General features: G+C 41.3%; 2 protein-coding genes and 1 long non-coding RNA gene across 10 annotated transcripts; 2 read left to right on the top strand and 1 right to left on the bottom strand.

The window, feature by feature from the left end:
• Positions 1-62: 62 nt before the first annotated feature.
• LOC123510142 (RNA-binding protein NOB1-like) lies at positions 63-13,565 on the bottom strand. Of its 6 annotated transcripts, none has more exons than XM_045264994.1 (13): positions 13,427-13,565; positions 11,947-12,132; positions 7,031-7,292; positions 5,422-5,554; positions 4,870-5,069; positions 4,201-4,599; positions 3,645-3,741; positions 3,101-3,345; positions 1,878-1,997; positions 1,483-1,602; positions 978-1,113; positions 660-801; positions 63-236 (listed from the first exon to the last, which is right to left on the bottom strand). In XM_045264994.1, the coding sequence occupies exons 3-12, from the start codon at positions 7,088-7,090 to the stop codon at positions 662-664; spliced, it is 1,650 nt and encodes a 549-aa protein (XP_045120929.1). In that variant the 5' UTR covers positions 7,091-7,292; positions 11,947-12,132; positions 13,427-13,565; the 3' UTR covers positions 63-236; positions 660-661. The 6 variants fall into 6 exon arrangements, with proteins under 6 accessions (XP_045120929.1, XP_045120930.1, XP_045120931.1 ...); XM_045264995.1 differs by having other exon boundaries at positions 11,947-12,046; XM_045264996.1 differs by lacking the exon at positions 11,947-12,132.
• On the top strand, positions 1,556-2,490 carry LOC123510149. Its single transcript, XR_006676399.1, has 2 exons — positions 1,556-1,692; positions 1,826-2,490. It is a non-coding gene; the product is annotated as an uncharacterized LOC123510149 (long non-coding RNA).
• Positions 8,524-16,949, top strand: LOC123510145 (anionic trypsin-like). Of its 3 annotated transcripts, none has more exons than XM_045265001.1 (7): positions 8,524-8,726; positions 11,207-11,308; positions 12,026-12,091; positions 13,457-13,602; positions 13,884-14,097; positions 15,883-16,079; positions 16,507-16,949. In XM_045265001.1, the coding sequence occupies exons 2-7, from the start codon at positions 11,290-11,292 to the stop codon at positions 16,690-16,692; spliced, it is 828 nt and encodes a 275-aa protein (XP_045120936.1). In that variant the 5' UTR covers positions 8,524-8,726; positions 11,207-11,289; the 3' UTR covers positions 16,693-16,949. The 3 variants fall into 3 exon arrangements, with proteins under 3 accessions (XP_045120936.1, XP_045120937.1, XP_045120935.1); XM_045265002.1 differs by lacking the exons at positions 8,524-8,726; positions 16,507-16,949 and adding exons at positions 9,622-10,191; positions 16,273-16,442; XM_045265000.1 differs by lacking the exon at positions 8,524-8,726 and adding an exon at positions 9,626-10,191.
• Positions 16,950-17,444: the final 495 nt, after the last annotated feature.

Below are 17,444 nucleotides of genomic sequence, written 5' to 3'. Positions count from 1 at the left end.
TTCTTCAATTCAAACTCCAGGATAGTTTGTAGGTTTGGTAATATTTTAAAGTAAATGTTATGGAATCTTTAACATTTTTATTTAGTGGATTCATATTCAAAAAATATATAAATGACTGGTTCCTGGATGAATTGCTTGGCAGCAACATCTACCATCAACAGCAGCAGCAGCTGGTGCCACTAATCTGCTCTTCAAGCCTTGGGTGCAGGATGTGATGGCCCTCAATCCACACACACCTGTTAAAAACTATTGTAAGACTTAGTTTGGCCCATTTTGGAAAACAAGCAGCAGAAATAAGTGTTCAAGGACTCCCCGGACTTTAGTTTTTTTTTTTTTTTATTTTTTTTTTCTGATAAATTATGCACTTAGTCTCCAGAGACTCTTAGAGATATCATAAAAGGTAGATTGCAGAGAGGGAGTTATTCTAGTGTAATGTAGACACAAGACAACTTAACATTTTCAGTGCTCTTACAGGAAGTCTCTGCCTAAGTCTTCCAAGATGCTGTTGTCTGGATGGCTTTTAGTAAAAATATAGCAAAGATAATGGAATCACAATAGAAGGATGCTGGGCTATCTTTGTGAGGTTTTGAGAGGAATGCTATTTTACGCAAGTCAATGCAGGTTAGGACATGGCAGGAATAATGGATGCAGTTTTGTACCTCTATTTCTTGCCAGTTCTCCTTTGTGGTTCATTTGGGTTTCTTTTCTCCCAGTAGAAGTGATGATGGTTCTTTCCTCCAATGTAACCCAGTTGAGCAGCCCTGGAATACACATCCCTCACGGCAAAAGGTGTCTGATCAGCTGAGGAAGACATGCAAGATATGGTCAAGGGGCCGCACAGTTGTATGTTTCTTTTTATTTCTTGGTCACATGAAATTATATACTTCCAAAGTGATATAAAGTGACATACTTTCTAACTGTACACTTTATTTGGGTGATTTGTCTGTTGCCCTGGTGAATTGTTCCAAGGCACATACCTGGGTTGTAATCTTCATGCAGAGGATTAATCTTCTTTCTGCTCATCTTGCTAGAGAATTTCTTTGCCTCCCGTTGGTCGGCCACCAAGATGGGGTTGCGGGCGTGTTTTCCTCCTTTTGGCGTTGGGAGCGAGTACTGCCGTGGGAAGGGAAAAATGAAGCTTAACAGACTCAGGACATGCAGGAAGTGAAAGGTTTCTGGTGTGTGTGTGTGTGTGTGTGTGTGTGTGTGTGTGTGTGTGTGTGTGTGTGTGTGTGTGTGTGTGTGTGTGTGTGTGTGTGTGTGTGTGTGTGTGTTTGAGTTAAATGTTGTTGAGGTGAGGCTCCTACAAAAGTATAAGATCAGTAAAGTTTAGAAATCCCTCTCCAAAGTAATTAGGCAAAGTATGTGAAATATGAAAAATGTTGCCTTATCACCAGCACTACAATCTTCTTAAATTGAAATTGGTATGGAGAAAATTTCTTTGAAGAAATTATGGCAGCTTGACCAATGGTGTAGACTTGCCTTCATTCCTTTCTTGTTTATTGGTCTCTTGGTGTTGATCCATATCCTTTGTGTCCCATCAGGATCCAAGGTCACCGACACCTTCTTCAGGGTTTTGTTGCCACAGTGTGGACAAAAGATCTGAAAGAGGAAGCTGATAAGAAGGGTGCATTTGTGGCAGTAGTAGTCTGTGGCAAATAGATTACCACACAGTGTTCTGCAACAAGCAAGGTCAGAATAAAAAAAGAACTGTTCTGTCTAGTCTATAGAGTACTGATCCAGCAGCATTATAAAACCTGAACAGAAAAATTTGTAGTATCTTTATGTACACTAATACAGTACCTTTCAATAATTGTACTTGGAGGAGGAAGGACCAGCATAGCAACAGCAGCAACACACCAGTCATGCCATCATACCTTGTCCATGGCGGATGTGGTTCTGAAGCAAGCATGACACCGCAGGATGTAAGTCTTCAACTGCTTGATGAGATGCCCATCCACTCCCATCACTGACAGTCCAATGTGCTTCAACACGTTCTGTGAAGGAAGGCTAGCTCAAGTCAGTCAATACACACGATTACTTGGAAAATTACTCAATAGAGATATCCATTAAGAGTCAATACTATGTCATTTTTCTTTAGTATAATCTGTAAATTTACCACTTCATTTTCTTGACATAATTAAGGATGTCATACAAGTTTTTTCCTTGTAATATGTAAGTTTCAATTAAGAACACATGTTATTTAACTTTTTTTCCTTGTATCTGTAATTTTCATCTAATGTAAATTAATATCATTCAAATTTTTATTTACATTAAAAATGTAAATCTGTTAAATTCTCTGCTAGTAATAAAAGTGTTGTTAGAATTTCTTTAAAGTTAGTTTCCTGTAAAAATTTATTTTCCTGTACAGGAGGAATCTGTAACAGTTACAAACTCTCCATCATTTCTTGTAATCTGCAAATTTGGTATAAAAATAATAATATATCATAAATATTTAATATTCAAGAATACATATTGTATATATACATACCTCCCCCTTCTTTTTGTACATCCTTCCTACTACTACCTCAGGTTATCAGTGTCAAAAAGATACACACTCGCCGTCTCACCACATGTAACTAACTACTCCCATAAGTGCCAACCATAACATGCTATGTATACATTCTATGCACAACCCACCATCCCATACACCCCCTCCACAACACCATCCATCCCTCCCATCCTTCCTCCCCTCCCTCTCACTCACTATACACTATATACACATACACCTCTCACTCACCATACACTGTACTCCTCTGGGAAATCCCCAGTGGTTTGTTGCTATGAAAAGTATGTAGGGATTTTTAATAGTATAGGAGTGTAACATGTAGATAAGTAGGCAATGTATCAAGGGGTGATAGAAGTGAGTGTAGTGATGAACATTCCAAGTAGCAGTGAGCTACTACAATCCCTTAATGCATTTACCCTACCCTACCTATTACACTCTATACTACTCCTAATCCCCACATACTTAGTACTACACACACTAAACTACTTGCACCAGTACTACAATACTCCTATTACCCCCTAACACACATAACACACAAATATCTTACCATACCCTGTAATTCACCCATTTGCAGGGATGTGTGTTACCAACCTGCATGGCAAAGTCTCCTGTAATGCAAGCCACCTGAACATCCTTGTCCTCTTCTTCTTCCTCTTCCACAGTGCCAAAGATGTTCCTCTTGCCTTTGTGTTTTTTTATATTCTCACAGGTGATCCAACCACCACCATCATCATCATCATCTGTGTCCTCTTCTTTTTCATTGCTCTCCTCACCATTCTTTTCAGCTGCATCACTATCTTCCCCATTTTCTTGGGATGCACAGTTTCCCTCTTCCTCTGAAGCAAAGATAGAAGATCAGTGCTGGTGTGCATGTAAGAGAATGCAAAGATATTACAAACAGCAATTGGGTTCAATGAGAAGTTCATAGTCCAACAAAAGACAATTGTACAACTCAAAGCTTTAACTATTCATTATTCTCTGCATACATACACACAGACCTTCCTCAACAACCATCTCTGAATCTCATTAGACAAAGTGATCAGCACTAATCTTCTATGTTAAGTTTACATTCAGTTGCTATACCGGATGCTCAGTTACACACCTCTTGCTTGACTGGCATGAGTGACCTCCTTACCTCCAAAGGGTTCTAATTCTAAGCCTTCATGTGTCTGAGTGTCATCTGTCTCAGTGTCTTCTCTCAGTGCACACTTCTCTACCTCCTTCTCTTCTTCCTGTAAGACAAAAACAAGTGAGATGGGAGCCCAGATGGAAGCAGCCATGTGGGTTAATTTACAAAACCACCTAGGTATGAACACAGAAAATAACAAAACCATGCACATAAATGCAATAATAACTATCTTGTCAGCACTCAATTACATCAAACTTTGCTTCTCATAGAACAGACAAATAAAGATAAACTTGGACTATGAGGAAGGGCTCAGTGCATACCTATAGGACTCATATACATGGACCCAAAGAAAATGCCAAAAAACACTATAATACACAACTACAGTGAAATCTTCCTTTGATGCATCCTCAACCATGCAATACAAAGCAAAAATACTGCCTGAACTGAAGCACTTTACAACAGTCTTGCTATATCAGGTTATTAAGAAAACAGAGAAAACATAACACTCTTTAGAAACTAAATAAAGCAGCAATCTAAGAGAAAAGCCATCACAATTCCTCGCCTTCAACAGTTGCAAGAGGGCATGAAGGATCTTGTCAACTGTCTGGTCACTCCTTGGAAGCATAGCGGCCTCTCCCTCACTAATGCTGCTTATGTGTGTCACCCATCGACTCAGGTGAGGGAACAACTTGGGCAGTGGCAGTGGAAAGATTTCACGCATGTATAGGTCCAAGGGTTTACACTTGCTCTGAGACTCCAGGCACAGCTGAGGATACTGCTTCATGACATATTGCTGCAGGGTGATGTCTACAGTGCATGGAGTGTATCCTGTGATGTACGAGTGGTCCAAGAGGAATGTGTCCAGTGCCACCAGGTGTCGGTCCATGAGGGTGTTTGAAGCTTTTGCTCCTGTATTCAGTGGAGGGGTGGTGCCCCTCAAGGGATCCAGCCTCTCCTCACACTTGCAGCCAGATAATTCAAATTCAAATATTTCTTCAAACATTTCACAGCTGCTTTGTGCTTATTCAATAAATGTACAGAAATATAGAGGTGACATGGTAACTTAAAGAATCCTAATATGCCTCCATTATCTAACACCTATGCCTAACTCAGAATTCATAAAGCTGAACTCTATAGTACCACAGAGCAATAATGTTACTTTAGGACATTAATTAAACTCATAGACATCAAAACTGAGACTTGTGATACCCATGAAGTCTGGTCTTGTTACCTGCTCTGGGGGGTCATTGAACTCCTCCCTCTGTCGGCCCTTGGTGGCAGCGCCCTCTGTCAATATCTTGTGAGGCTCTGAGTTAAGGTGACTGTTGCCGCCCTGCACCTCCACCTCCAGCTCGTAAGTGAGTGCCAGCACCTTAATGTCGGCCAGGGAGAGGCTGGCATAGTCCCCAGTCTTCTTGGAGAACTCATTTACTGAGGTATCAAATCAATGAGTCAGCAACAAGAGAAAATGATCAAAAAACAGAAGTCTAGAAAGTTGTGGATGTATGTGAACAGCTATGCTACCAGTGCCTACACTCCTGTAGTAGGGTGGTCCACAAGACTATCCTTTGCCACATGATATTAAGAGCTAATGAATTGGTACAATAAAATCAGAAATTATCTAGGAAAAACTAAATTATATAAGAATAAGTGGGACTAGTGTGTGTGAAGGTAACAAAAGCAGGAAGCCACAAATAAAAAAAATTTCATTAAAACAAAGCAGTAAAGGTGAAGCTACAAAAATTAAAGGAAACATGAAAGTATCAATTCCAAAGGTGTTTACCAAATTTTATGGAGTGAGGTTGAGGTTGACGCATGGTGATGGGAAAGGGCAGGGCCTCTAGCCTCCGTCGAGTTTCTTTGTCCCTGATCTCACTGATGATCTCCGGCACACTGTACAGCTGCTCCCCATACTCCTGGAATACAACACAAGATCACAACACAGCATTTGCTGGCACTAAATACAAGAAGCCACAACATTGTACTAATATACATGTCCCTCCAGCTGTCCTCATTTCCCAGCTCCCCCTTCACAACTCTCCTACTTGGCTGAGAGGATGTGGGAATGAAAATATGATAACCAAAACTAATCTAACCTAAATTTACAGTCTTACACCAAACTATTTTTTTTCTGGTAGTTTTTTATCTGTTTTGAATTAATCTGGACTTCATCTCTGTCCCAAATCAGTACTCTTTCATATTTTCCCGCTCCTTCCTTCCGTCCTCCACAGAAAACATAGTCCATCCCCTCAGAAACTATTGTATTGCGATGAAAATAAAAATAAAAAAAAGATTAATACAAAACAGATTGAAATGTACCAGTTGATTAAGGTGGAACACTGTAAAAATGGGTGACTTGTCCTCCACTATGGGCACCACTTCCTCGCTGCTTGCCTTCACTCCTGCTGCTCCATCCTCCACTTCTTTCTTCTTTCAGAAATCTTGCCTGTTCTCCCTCCCACTTGTCAATCCTACCTTTAATCCCTTCAGTACTGAGACACATTTTTACCTTGAGGTTTGGGTAGGTATGATTACGAGATTTTATTGACATTGGGAAGGGTCTATGGGTCTCAGAATTAATGGCCACAGTCTTCACTAGTTTATTCCCCCTCATAAGTTTCTTAAGTTGTATAAAGTCACCAAATAGTAACCAGAATGAATATGAAAACACATCATACCACTGAACGGGTTAATGATGGATTGGGATTTTAACTTTTTTTATGCAAGAGAGAAAACTAGTCAAGGACAACAAAAAGTAAAAGAAAGCAGCCAATGACAACAAAAGGTTAAAGAAAAAGACCCACTTGTTTGCTAGTTCTGCATCTATATATGTATCATAAGCCTTTGCCAACCTATTCTACATATCATAAGCCTGTGCCTTTTTTTTTTTTTTTTTATACAGGAGAGAAGCCAGTCAAGGTCGCCAAAATAATAAAATAAATAAGAGTCCATCTGCGTGCTGGTTCCCAAAAAAAAAAGTAAAAGTTAGCCAAAATCAAGGAACAAATGTCGATACCTCCCTCTTAAAAGAAATCAAGTCGTAGGAAGACGAAAATACAGAAGCAAGGTCGGAGTTCCAGAGTTTACGTATCATAAGCATGCGCCTGCCTTTTCTACGTATCATTAGCTTGTACCTCCCTATTGTACGTATCATAAGCTTGTACCTCCCTATTGTACGTATCATAATCTTGTACCTCTCTATTCTACGTATCATAAGTTTGTACCTCCCTATTCTACGTATCATAAGCTTGTACCTCCCTATTCCACGTATCATAAGCCTTTATCTGCCCATTCTACGTATCATAAACCTGTGTCTGCCTATTCTACGTAATATAAACCTGTGCCTGGCCATTCTACACCGTATTTTCTCTTCGCTTCACCAGTCAACTCACCCACAGAGGGACATATTTCACCAGAGCCGCTGTGTCCACTACCAAGTATTGTGGCTTCATCCTTCTCCTTTCTTCTGAGTGTTTCTAGATTCTTTGGTCTGTTTAACTCCTTAGTTCCTTCTTCCACCGGACCACCACTCACCCAGCAGACAGACAGGCAGGCACGTGTCTCATAATAACACAAGTGGAGGGAGGCGATCTAAATCTTGTTCTTGACAGTGGTAGTGGTAGATTCTCCTGGTTCATCTACATTCGGCTTGTGCTGTACAGAAAAACACGCTTAATATTTCCTTAATTCTCATTCAGCTATATCATATCCTCTACATTCTACAGGACAAATATGAGAAATCACGAATGTTAATACACCACAGAGAGAGAGAGAGAGAGAGAGAGAGAGAATTTTGGCCCTATAGTAGTAGTAGTAGTAGTAGTAGTAGTAGTAGTAGTAGTAGTAGTAGTAGTAGTAGTAGTAGTAGTAGTAGTAGTAGTAGGTTATATACTCGTAAATTCCTGAGAAAAAAAAAAGATAAATAAACGAAGCAGAAATAACAGAGCTGTATTTAGACTCATCCCAAACAGTGAATTGTGGCACAAACAAGTCAAGTTAAGAAGACAACCCTAAAAATATAGATTGATTCATAAATACAGAAACAGTCTGTTAGATATAATTAAGGATATCTGTTTCCTTATCTCTCTGCAGTTGAGGCAGCGAGTACAGGAAGGGACATTACTGTGTGTTTAAAACAATGTCAGTACTATCTTCAACACGTGTCTTCTATCTCATCGCAGACATGCTACCTAGATTTACCAGTGCCCTGCCGGGAACTCTCAAGGCATTTCCACTTCGCAATGTTAGCAGGGTGGAGATATTTCACTTGGGTGTATATAATTCGAGTTCGACGTGTGTGTAGTTGAAGAGAAAGGAAGTCGATAGTGTGATAATGCGTCTACGAGAGAGAGAGAGAGAGAGAGAGAGAGAGAGAGAGAGAGAGAGAGAGAAAGTTTTGTTGAAAAAAAAAAAAAGTACAACAAAGGAGATGGGAGGAGCCTGCCACCCATCCTCCAGAGAGAGAGAGAGAGAGAGAGAGAGAGAGAGTGATAATGCGTCTACGAGAGAGAGAGAGAGAGAGAGAGAGAGAGAGAGAGAGAGAGAGAGAGAGAGAGAGAGATAGAGTGATAAGAGTCGATAGTGTGATAATGAGTCTACGAGAGAGAGAGAGAGAGAGAGAGAGAGAGAGAGAGAGAGAGAGAGAGAGAGAGAGAGACGTACATTACAAGCATATCAGTATCCTAAACATTTCTCAACATGTTAGCAGTGCAATAACCATATAGTCTTAAAGGGAGCTTACATGATTTTAGAAACAATTCCATATGAAATCTGCCTTAAAAAAAAAAAAAAAAAAAAAAAACTACACAACAGGCACGAGAAGCTGGCAGATCATTGGTGTGCTCCTGCATGAAGAGAGAGCAGTGTTTGTAGAGCCAGATTCAACCACCACACCCTGTCATCTCCCCCCCTCACTAGACATTACGACACGACTTGAACCAGCTGTGTGCGTCAGACGACCTTCCCACGCCAGCAGTCAGCAGAGGATTGGTGCAGGCTGTCGACTGTCACCACTTCCCCCCACCCAGAACCCCGCTCGCTATTTCCTCGCCCCTTCTCGACCAATTAAGTGTCTTCCGTAATGCAAAGGTAAGGTGTTTCTGTCGTGTTTGACTGATCAACATTGAGAAACGTTTTACTCTCTCACAATGACTATTTTCAAAGGATTCCGAGATAATTACAGGAGTTCGCAAGATTGTTTCACCAGCTGTTACACTAGAATATTGTTAATCTGTCACTAAAACCGTAAACAAACAGCCTTTAAAACCGTACAGCATCAACTGAACCTCCTCCTTCCCGTCCCCTCTCCAGTTATTATCAGGCCCTTATTGTTTCTGTATCAGTCGCGCCATCTCTGTACTGCACAAGGCCGTTGTATCTCACTGCGAGACTGCAGAGTGCAGCTCCCACCGCCACTTAGGCCTATCACTCGCTCCACTGCCTACATATCTCCAACAATGCATGCCTGTATTCTGAAACGTTTTGATTCCTCTGTCACCAAAGAGATGATTTCCAAATTAACAAGATTACTATATTATGAAAAGGGCAAACAGTTTTGAGTAACCCCTATCATCTCTGTGGCTTTGGAAAATAATTGAGAGAGACTAAAGTACGTGTTTCTGAATATGGGTCTTGAAGCAGACAGTGGTATAGAAAAACAACACACACACACACACACACACACACACACACACACACACACACACACACACACACACACACACACACACACACACACAGTCCTTGGCCCCTATTGACCTGCACGGACAAGCAGCAGATGTTCACCGGCTCTAGAAGCAGTCTATCGCACGATTTCCGATTGATAACAAAGAAAAAAAGAAAAAAAAGACTGCGCAACTGGACTGGCGAAGAGAACACAGTGGATTGTTATCTAAGCTTGCCGTTATCTCCGCTGATACGCATTCGAAGTGAAAATTACTTCTCTTGGAAATCCCGACGTGGGAAATGAGTATAAGGGACGAGGAGGCGAATTGGGCCCAGTTGTCAGTAAGCTGGGAGGCAGTAACATGTTGGTCACCCTCACCCCCGCCTCCCCACACCCACACGATTGACCTGCGCCAGACCTCCACTACTTTCCAAAAGGCTGTGTTTGAAGTTATACGGGTTCTTATGGGTGTTTTTACGGTTGTTGGTGAAAGACTAGCGATATTTGTTCATTATCAACAAGGGAAACACTCTTGAGAACCCGGCCAATCATCTCTGTGGCCTTTGGTATTAGTCGTGGTGAGAGAGCAAAGCGCCAGACCAACTTGCAACTATTATGCCGATACACTAAATAGTACATAAGAGCGTGGAGTGACCGCACGCCTCTTGACGCTTCCTGAGAAATGAAAAGCAACAGCCACAGAGAGAAAGGTGAAGCGATGTTTTGAGAGGACGGACTTATTATTAGCTTCAGTAAATACAGTGAGAGTGAAGAAAGGTGGCGACGGGAGGAGAGGAGAGGAGAGGGAGTCCTAAGCACTCACCTTTGAGAAGAAAAGGAAACGTAACAACACATAAAAAATGCAGTCTACGAACACATTAACATGGAGTAAGTTTTGGCTAAGTACTGCAAATCATTCTAGTTATTACAATGTTTTAGAGTTTGCTCAAGCATTTGGCTCATTATATCCATGGGTGATGTGTGGAAAGACAAGGTTGGCAGGAAACAGGAAACTGAAGAAAAGTAGAGAAATTGAGAGGCAGAGAAGGTTGGCAGGAAATTGACGAAGAGTAGGGTAACTGAGAGACAAAGTTGACAGGAATTTGACGAAGAATATATAAATTGAGAGAAACATGTTAGTGTTACGAATGCTTAAGACTTCAGATTGTCGTGAGTGTAAACCATTCTTTCTATCCCAAAAGTTTCCGAATGTAATAGTTTTCCCTGCGATAAAGTTCTATTAGAAGTGAGTTTGGTATAATGTATAAGTGTATTGAATTCCAGGTTATCAAGTATTTAAACCTTATTTCTGCACAAAACCCCACAAGAAACAATAACGCAAAGGAGTTTCTGAATAAATGTTAGCTTTATCATACGATTAAGGTGTGTATTTTGAAACGCTTTGCTCTCTCACCATCACTTTCCAAAGGCTGTGGTTGAAAATACTCGTATATTTAAGGGTATTTCTGTAGTTCTGATGATGGATTGGCAAGATTTCTAGTTTACTGAAAGGAGAAACTGTCTTGTATATCCGGCTAGTTGTCTCTGTGACCTTAGAAAATCATCGTAGCGACAGAGCAAGACATTTCTGAATACGGACTTAAGTTGCACGAAAATGAGATGTGAGTGAGTGAATGAGTGAAACAAGTGCCTCGTATTCTGAGACACTCATCTCTCTCACCACGACTATTTTCAAAGGCCACCGAGATCAATAATTGGGTTTTCAAAAAATGTTTCTCCTCTTCTTAAGGTAGAAATCTTAACAACCTGTCTCTGGAACTATAAAATCACCCTTAGAAACTCGCTTATTTTCATCTAGAGCCTTTTGAAAATACTGGAGGTGCGGGACAGAAGTGTTTCATGATGACCCAGCATGTGATGTAAATGTCTTGTGGCGTTTCAGGAGCCGTGTTTCTGGTGGTGGTGGTGGTAGTTGAGGGTCTCGGGGTGCAGGTGGCCGCCTCTTACTCAACATGTGTCAGACCCATGGCGGCGCCGGAGTGTGGTGAGTGCAGAGAGAGAGAGAGAGAGAGAGAGAGAGAGAGAGAGAGAGAGAGAGAGAGAGAGAGAGAGAGAGAGTTCAATCAACGTATCCATTTGCAAGCTCACAGAAACACACACACACACACACACACACCCGGTAGCTCAGTGGTTAGAGCGCTGGCTTCACAAGCCAGAGGACCGGGGTTCGATTCCTCGGCCGGGTGGAGATATTTGGGTGTATCTCCTTTCACGTGTAGCCCCTGTTCACCTAGCAGTGAGTACGTACGGGATGTAAATCGAGGAGTTGTGACCTTGTTGTCCCGGTGTGTGTTGTGTGCCTGGTCTCAGGCCTATCCCAAGATCGGAAATAATGAGCTCTGAGCTCGTTCCGTAGGGTAACGTCTGGCTGTCTCGTCAGAGACTGCAGCAGATCAAACAGTGAAACACACACACACACACACACACACAGTGGGCAAAATTAAACATTATAAATAGGCTAAACAAAACACTGTAAAACAAAAGCAGAACAATAACGGAAAGGTGAAACAAGTAAAGTGAGCAAACTACCTACCTAAAATGAAAACATATCAGCAAGAAAGGAATAATCGCAAAAACACGATAATAAATAAAAAATAAGGAAAAGAACAAAACTAGTCATACCTTCACGCATTGATATATGAAGTAATAATCATCTTCCCCTTCCTCTTCCTCTTTCTCTTCCTCCTCCTTCATCCAACAGATTCGGATTTCGCCAGAACCTCTGATGTGGACGACAAGATAGCCGGAGGTCACGTAGCCGAGCCAGGTAACAATTAACTCAGGTCAAGGTCACATATTCAAAGGTCACTATAAAGTATGAAAAAACTCCTATTACCAACTCCTTTAGTACCATGACGTGTTCTCATAGTCATTCTTGTTACTATTCGGCGATTTCATACAGCTTCAGAAACTCGTGTTGGGAATAAACTAGTGAAGATTCTGACCATTAACTCCTTCAGTACTGGAACGCATTTTTACCATGAATTTTGGTTATGATTAGACGATTTCATTGACATTAGGAAGGGTCTATGGAGGTTAAAAGATTATATGGCCAGAATCTTCGCCATTTCAATCCCCACATAAGTTTTTGAAGCCGTATAAAATAGTAAGCAGAATTGATGTGAAAACGCATCAAGGTATTGAAGGAGTTAATCTTTTAATCTCGATAGACCCTTCCTAATGTCAATAAAACCGTCTAGTCGTATCCAAAACTTACGGTAAAATTATCTTAGTACTGAAGGGGGTCAAAAGCGTTGTATAAAACAGTACAGTGAGAGGAATGAAGGGTTACATTGATAGTTAGTTACCTGAGAGCTGGGTTTACCGGTGCAATAGAGTACAAATGTGTGGTTATTGCTTTTGGTACGAGTGTTTATAATGGTAATAATGTTTTAAGGATGTTTGTTAATAATGTAGTAGATGAGTGTACAGTTAGGATGCATGGTGTAGCTGAGGGAAATACAATAGAGATTTAAGAATGATTACGAGAGAGAGAGAGAGAGAGAGAGAGAGAGAGAGAGAGAGAGAGAGAGAGAGAGAGAGAGAGAGAGAGAAAGGAGGCGATGGGTGGAGTTTGTGGGGGGTGTTGGGGGGAGAGGGCAAAGAGAAACTACCACCTGCTCTGAGGACAAGAAGGATTGATAGAGGCAGGCCGTGATAAGATTCCCCAGTACCACATTGATTACATCCACTTCTCCGAACCAAATGTGTATATGATTTTTTACCTTTTCCTTCCCGGTCTCATCACAATCGTCCTTTGACCCTAACAACACATATGTAACTATCAAACTCTCCTGACAAAGAAAAGAATAGACATTACTATAAAATAATGATAATAACTCTTGTTTCCACGCATAGACAAGCAGTGTTACCATATTAAAAGTTCCATATTCAGAAACGCTTTGTTCTCTCACCACAACTATTTTCCAAAGCCACAGAGATGACTAGCGGGATTTTTAAGAGTGTTTCTCCAGTTAATAAAGCAGAAAGCTTATCACTCTGCCTCTAGAACCATAGAAACACCTTTAAAAACTCGTGTAAATTTAGATAAAACCTTTTGAAATAGTGGAGGTGAAGCACAGAAGTGTTTGAGAATACGAACCTTATAAGGAAGTCGCCGCTATATTTACAGGGTCGACGCCATGGTTGGTTTCACTGATGGACACTCACTACGTGGACCCAGTGCCTTTCTGCAGTGGCACCCTCATCTCCAACCGCTGGGTTATCACATCAGCCTCCTGCGTCAGTAGTTACAAGGACAAATATGACAATATAAAGGTGTGAAAAGGTTGATTATCTGGCAATACTTAACTGCCTTCTCTCTCTCTCTCTCTCTCTCTCTCTCTCTCTGTAGGTTATGAAGCGGATGCATATATCTAAGCAAGACAGGATACAAAATTTAAACTCAGAGATTATGATAAATGTAAACTTATGACCTTTTTCTTCTTAAGTCCCAAGAACATGCTTTCTCCTACTCCTCCTCATCTCTATTTAATCCTCCTCTTTGTATTCCCCTCCTCTTACTTCTTCCTCTTCATCTTCTCATCGTCTTTCCTTAGGTCGTGTTGGGAGAATACGATTTGACAGTGAATGAGGGCTGGGAGAGGACTCGTTGCGTTAACTACATCGCTCTCCATCCAGATTATGACTACTACTCGCACCACGCAGACGTCGCCCTTGTCCGATTAAGTTTGTACATCTTGTACAGCCAGCGCATAGGAACTCTGGAACTCCCTCCATGGTGGCAAAAGGAGACAAATGACCCACAGGACGGTATGAGAGAGAGAGAGAGAGAGAGAGAGAGAGAGAGAGAGAGAGAGAGATTATGAAACGTTTCTGTGCCGCACCTCTGCCCTTTCCCCCGCGATACAAAAAAAGATAACGTTATCCTGAAACGTTTCTGCTCCACACACACACCAATACTTTCAAAGGACTCTATAAGTGACAAGGTTGGGAGGGGCTGGCGTGGGTGGCATTTGAGGGTGTTTTCACAGTTGTAGGGACAGATTAGCAACATTTCAATACCATCCATCTCATTAAATCATATCCGTGTTGATCTTTGTAAATAGTCATAGTGACAGCAAAGCATCCCATACACACCAACTTACGTCCCTTCAGTACCATACCACATTTTCATTTTCATTCTGCTCACTATCTGGCGATTGTCCTGGTACCGCTGGCACCATCAATATGTTCTGGTGTGGCTGAAGAGAAACACTGGGGGGAGCTTCCCTGTGTTTATTGTAGGATACAATATGTACTGGAGGCTTGGTAGCGAGCGGCCGTGAGGGAGGCTTGAGAAGTAGCCGGCGGCTAGAGAGACTTGTAGTCAGAGCGGCTAGATGAAGCTTGTAGCTAGCGTGATGTATAATTGTTTTTTTTTTTTTTTTTTTTTTTTTTTACGGTAAGGCCTATAGCGCCTGTAGGCACACTTGAAGAGTGTATGGGAAGCGCTGTTCAGCTTCCGCCCATTAGTGGCGCAGGCAATTTTATTTATAGTGGTAGCCATATTAGGACCCATATCACCGCCCAAGCTCATCTTGAGTGTAACCACCTAGAACCTGGGTATCATGGTGATATGTAGGTAACTTTAAACCACTCGACAAATGGCAAAGTGTTTTAAGGCTGTACGTGGTGGGATTCGAACCTACGCGTGGACGTCTGCCCGATCACACGCTCACCACCTTATCCACTATATAGGCCACTGGAATGTCACTGTAGACAGTAGACTGTATAACTAGACTGGCTGTGCAGGACAGGAGGACCAGTCAAAGAAGGAAGGCAAGCGGATTGCCAAACAGAGCGTGAGCCTATTCCTTAAGCTGCGTTAGGACTGAGCGTGGCGTCCCTTGGGGTAGCAGAACAATACACAGCCCCAGTACACCATACGGTAGAACATTACATTACTCCACGTTAACAAAGTAGTCTGTCTATGATACGATTTTATACAGCTTCAGAAACTCATGTAAGGTGTTATTACCGTATTAGAATAGTGAAGACTCTGGCCTCAACAACCCCTTCCTAATGTAAATAAAATCGTTTAATCGTACATAAATCTCAAGATAAAAATGTGTTCCAGTATTGAAGGGGTTGAAATAGTGAAGACTGTGGCCATTAATTTTCTGACCTCCATAGATCCTTTCTAATGTCAATAAAATGGTTTAATCGTATATAAATTTCAAGGTAAAAATGTGTCCCAGTATTGAAGGGGTTAAAATAGTGAAGACTGTGGCCATTAATCTTCTGACCTCCAAAGATCCTTCCTAATGTCAATAAAATGGTTTAATCGTACATAAATCTTAAGGTAAAAAATGTGTCCCAGTACTGAGGGGATTAAGCTTAATCAATCAAGCTTAATCACATGGTGTATATATATATATATATATATATATATATATATATATATATATATATATATATATATATATATATATATATATATATATATATATATATATATATATATATATATATATATATATATATATATATATATATATATATATATATATATATATATATATATAAACACTAACAACACGGGCCTAACCTTTCCAGCCTTCACCAGTGGGGGTCAGCTGTACACCATTGCCGGCTGGGGCAGGATTGGTGAGAGTGGTGAGCTCTCCCCAGTGATTCGCGTCGCCCAGGTACCTTTACTCTCCCACGAGGATTGCATGGAAGTCTACCCGGAGTTTGCAAACACCATCATCTGCGCGGGGAACCTGACACACGGCGGCCTAGACTCCTGCCAGGTGAGGAGGTGGTGGTTGTGGTGTAGGCTGTGTCTAAGAAGGAAGGAAGGAGGGAGGGAGTAATAATAGTCAGTAGAAGTAAGGTTCGTATTCTCAAACACTTCTGTGCTTTACCTTCACTATTTCAAAATACTTTATCTAAATTTACATGAGTATTTCTAAGATTTTTTTTTTTTTTCTTTTACGGTTCTAGAGGCAGATTGACCAGATTTCTACATGATTAACTGTAGCAACACTCTTGAAAATTCCGCTAATCATCTCTGCGTTTCTGAATACGGCCCTAATAGTTAGTCATTATGATTCTACTACTACGTCCGTTGGTAATAATAATAACAACAACAATATCAACAACAACACTTGCAATAATATCAATCAAGCAGAATCTTACATAACTCCATCCTTTCTCACCTCCTCCTGCTCTTGACAGGGCGACATGGGCGGGGCGCTGGCCAGAGACGGGTACATCAGAGGCGTGTCTTCCTTTAGTGTGGGGTGCGGGCGACCTGGCTACCCCGGCGTGTACACAGACGTGACCCAAATGATGGACTGGATCTGTTCGCTCACAAACCTGCTGGCACTCTGGTCACTTGACAGAATACCGGCGTGTCAGTAACAGTAACAAGGAGGAGCGAGGGAAGGCACGGAGGAAGGGCAGTGATGAAGGCGACTTCGGACGATTATAGTTCATAGGAGGTAATACATGCACAGTACAAGTTATGGTTTACATAGGCGTATAGTATGCGTTGATAAGATTTAAATAAAGTGTGAGTGAAGGGATCGGTTTGTAAGAGACGCTTCTGCTCAATAGAGAGATGATTTACTTCACTATGAGACAAAAACCAAGATGTAATTAATAAAGTCATCTATTCATTCTGACTATTATTACCACCATTAGTTTCCTCTGGAATGGAGCGAAATATGAAGTAGTGATCGACAGCTACTCAATGTTCCATCATTCTCGCACACAGCAACACTCGTGATCTGAGACGCCCCCTCCCCAAATCTAAATAGGCTACAGCGATCATTAGTTGTTTTCGTCTGTGTTCTTTCCATTGACAAGGCACACACACCTAATAATGTACTAGAACTATGAAAACTGTATATAAAATGACTAATAATTTTCAACACGATCAGTTAAAAAATGGTCGTGATTCGAAATATAATGTACAGACGCGATGATATGTTGTGCCTTGGTCCTTTTGAATGGTAACCAGCTTAGGGTGGAAGCACGGAGCGTTGTGAGAAGATTGTGAGAGGCCAGTGAGGAGGGAGGAACACAAAACTAGTTATCATTCATCATGAGAACAAAGCAAGACACAACTTTATGACCGCTACTGTGGTTACATATCCGAACCATGCTTAGAA

The sequence above is a fragment of the Portunus trituberculatus genome, chromosome 28 (assembly GCF_017591435.1).
Source record: "Portunus trituberculatus isolate SZX2019 chromosome 28, ASM1759143v1, whole genome shotgun sequence".
Taxonomy (NCBI): domain Eukaryota; kingdom Metazoa; phylum Arthropoda; class Malacostraca; order Decapoda; family Portunidae; genus Portunus; species Portunus trituberculatus.
This window is presented reverse-complemented; position numbering and strand designations above follow the sequence as displayed.

What these genes read in the sequence shown, in the direction of transcription:
- LOC123510142 (XM_045264994.1), bottom strand. Translation starts at nt 7,090, where the DNA reads ATGAAGCCACAATACTTGGTAGTGGACACAGCGGCTCTGGTGAAATAT. An exon ending in TGAAATATGTCCCTCTGTGG is followed by an intron (nt 5,555 to 7,030) that starts GTGAGTTGACTG and finishes GTTGTATTCCAG; the next exon opens with GAGTATGGGGAGCAGCTGTA. An exon ending in AGAATTAGAACCCTTTGGAG is followed by an intron (nt 3,346 to 3,644) that starts GTAAGGAGGTCA and finishes TCTTTGCTTCAG; the next exon opens with AGGAAGAGGGAAACTGTGCA.
- LOC123510145 (XM_045265000.1), top strand. Translation starts at nt 10,164, where the DNA reads ATGCAGTCTACGAACACATTAACATGGA. An exon ending in CATGGCGGCGCCGGAGTGTG is followed by an intron (nt 11,309 to 12,025) that starts GTGAGTGCAGAG and finishes TTCATCCAACAG; the next exon opens with ATTCGGATTTCGCCAGAACC. An exon ending in GACAAATGACCCACAGGACG is followed by an intron (nt 14,098 to 15,882) that starts GTATGAGAGAGA and finishes TAACCTTTCCAG; the next exon opens with CCTTCACCAGTGGGGGTCAG.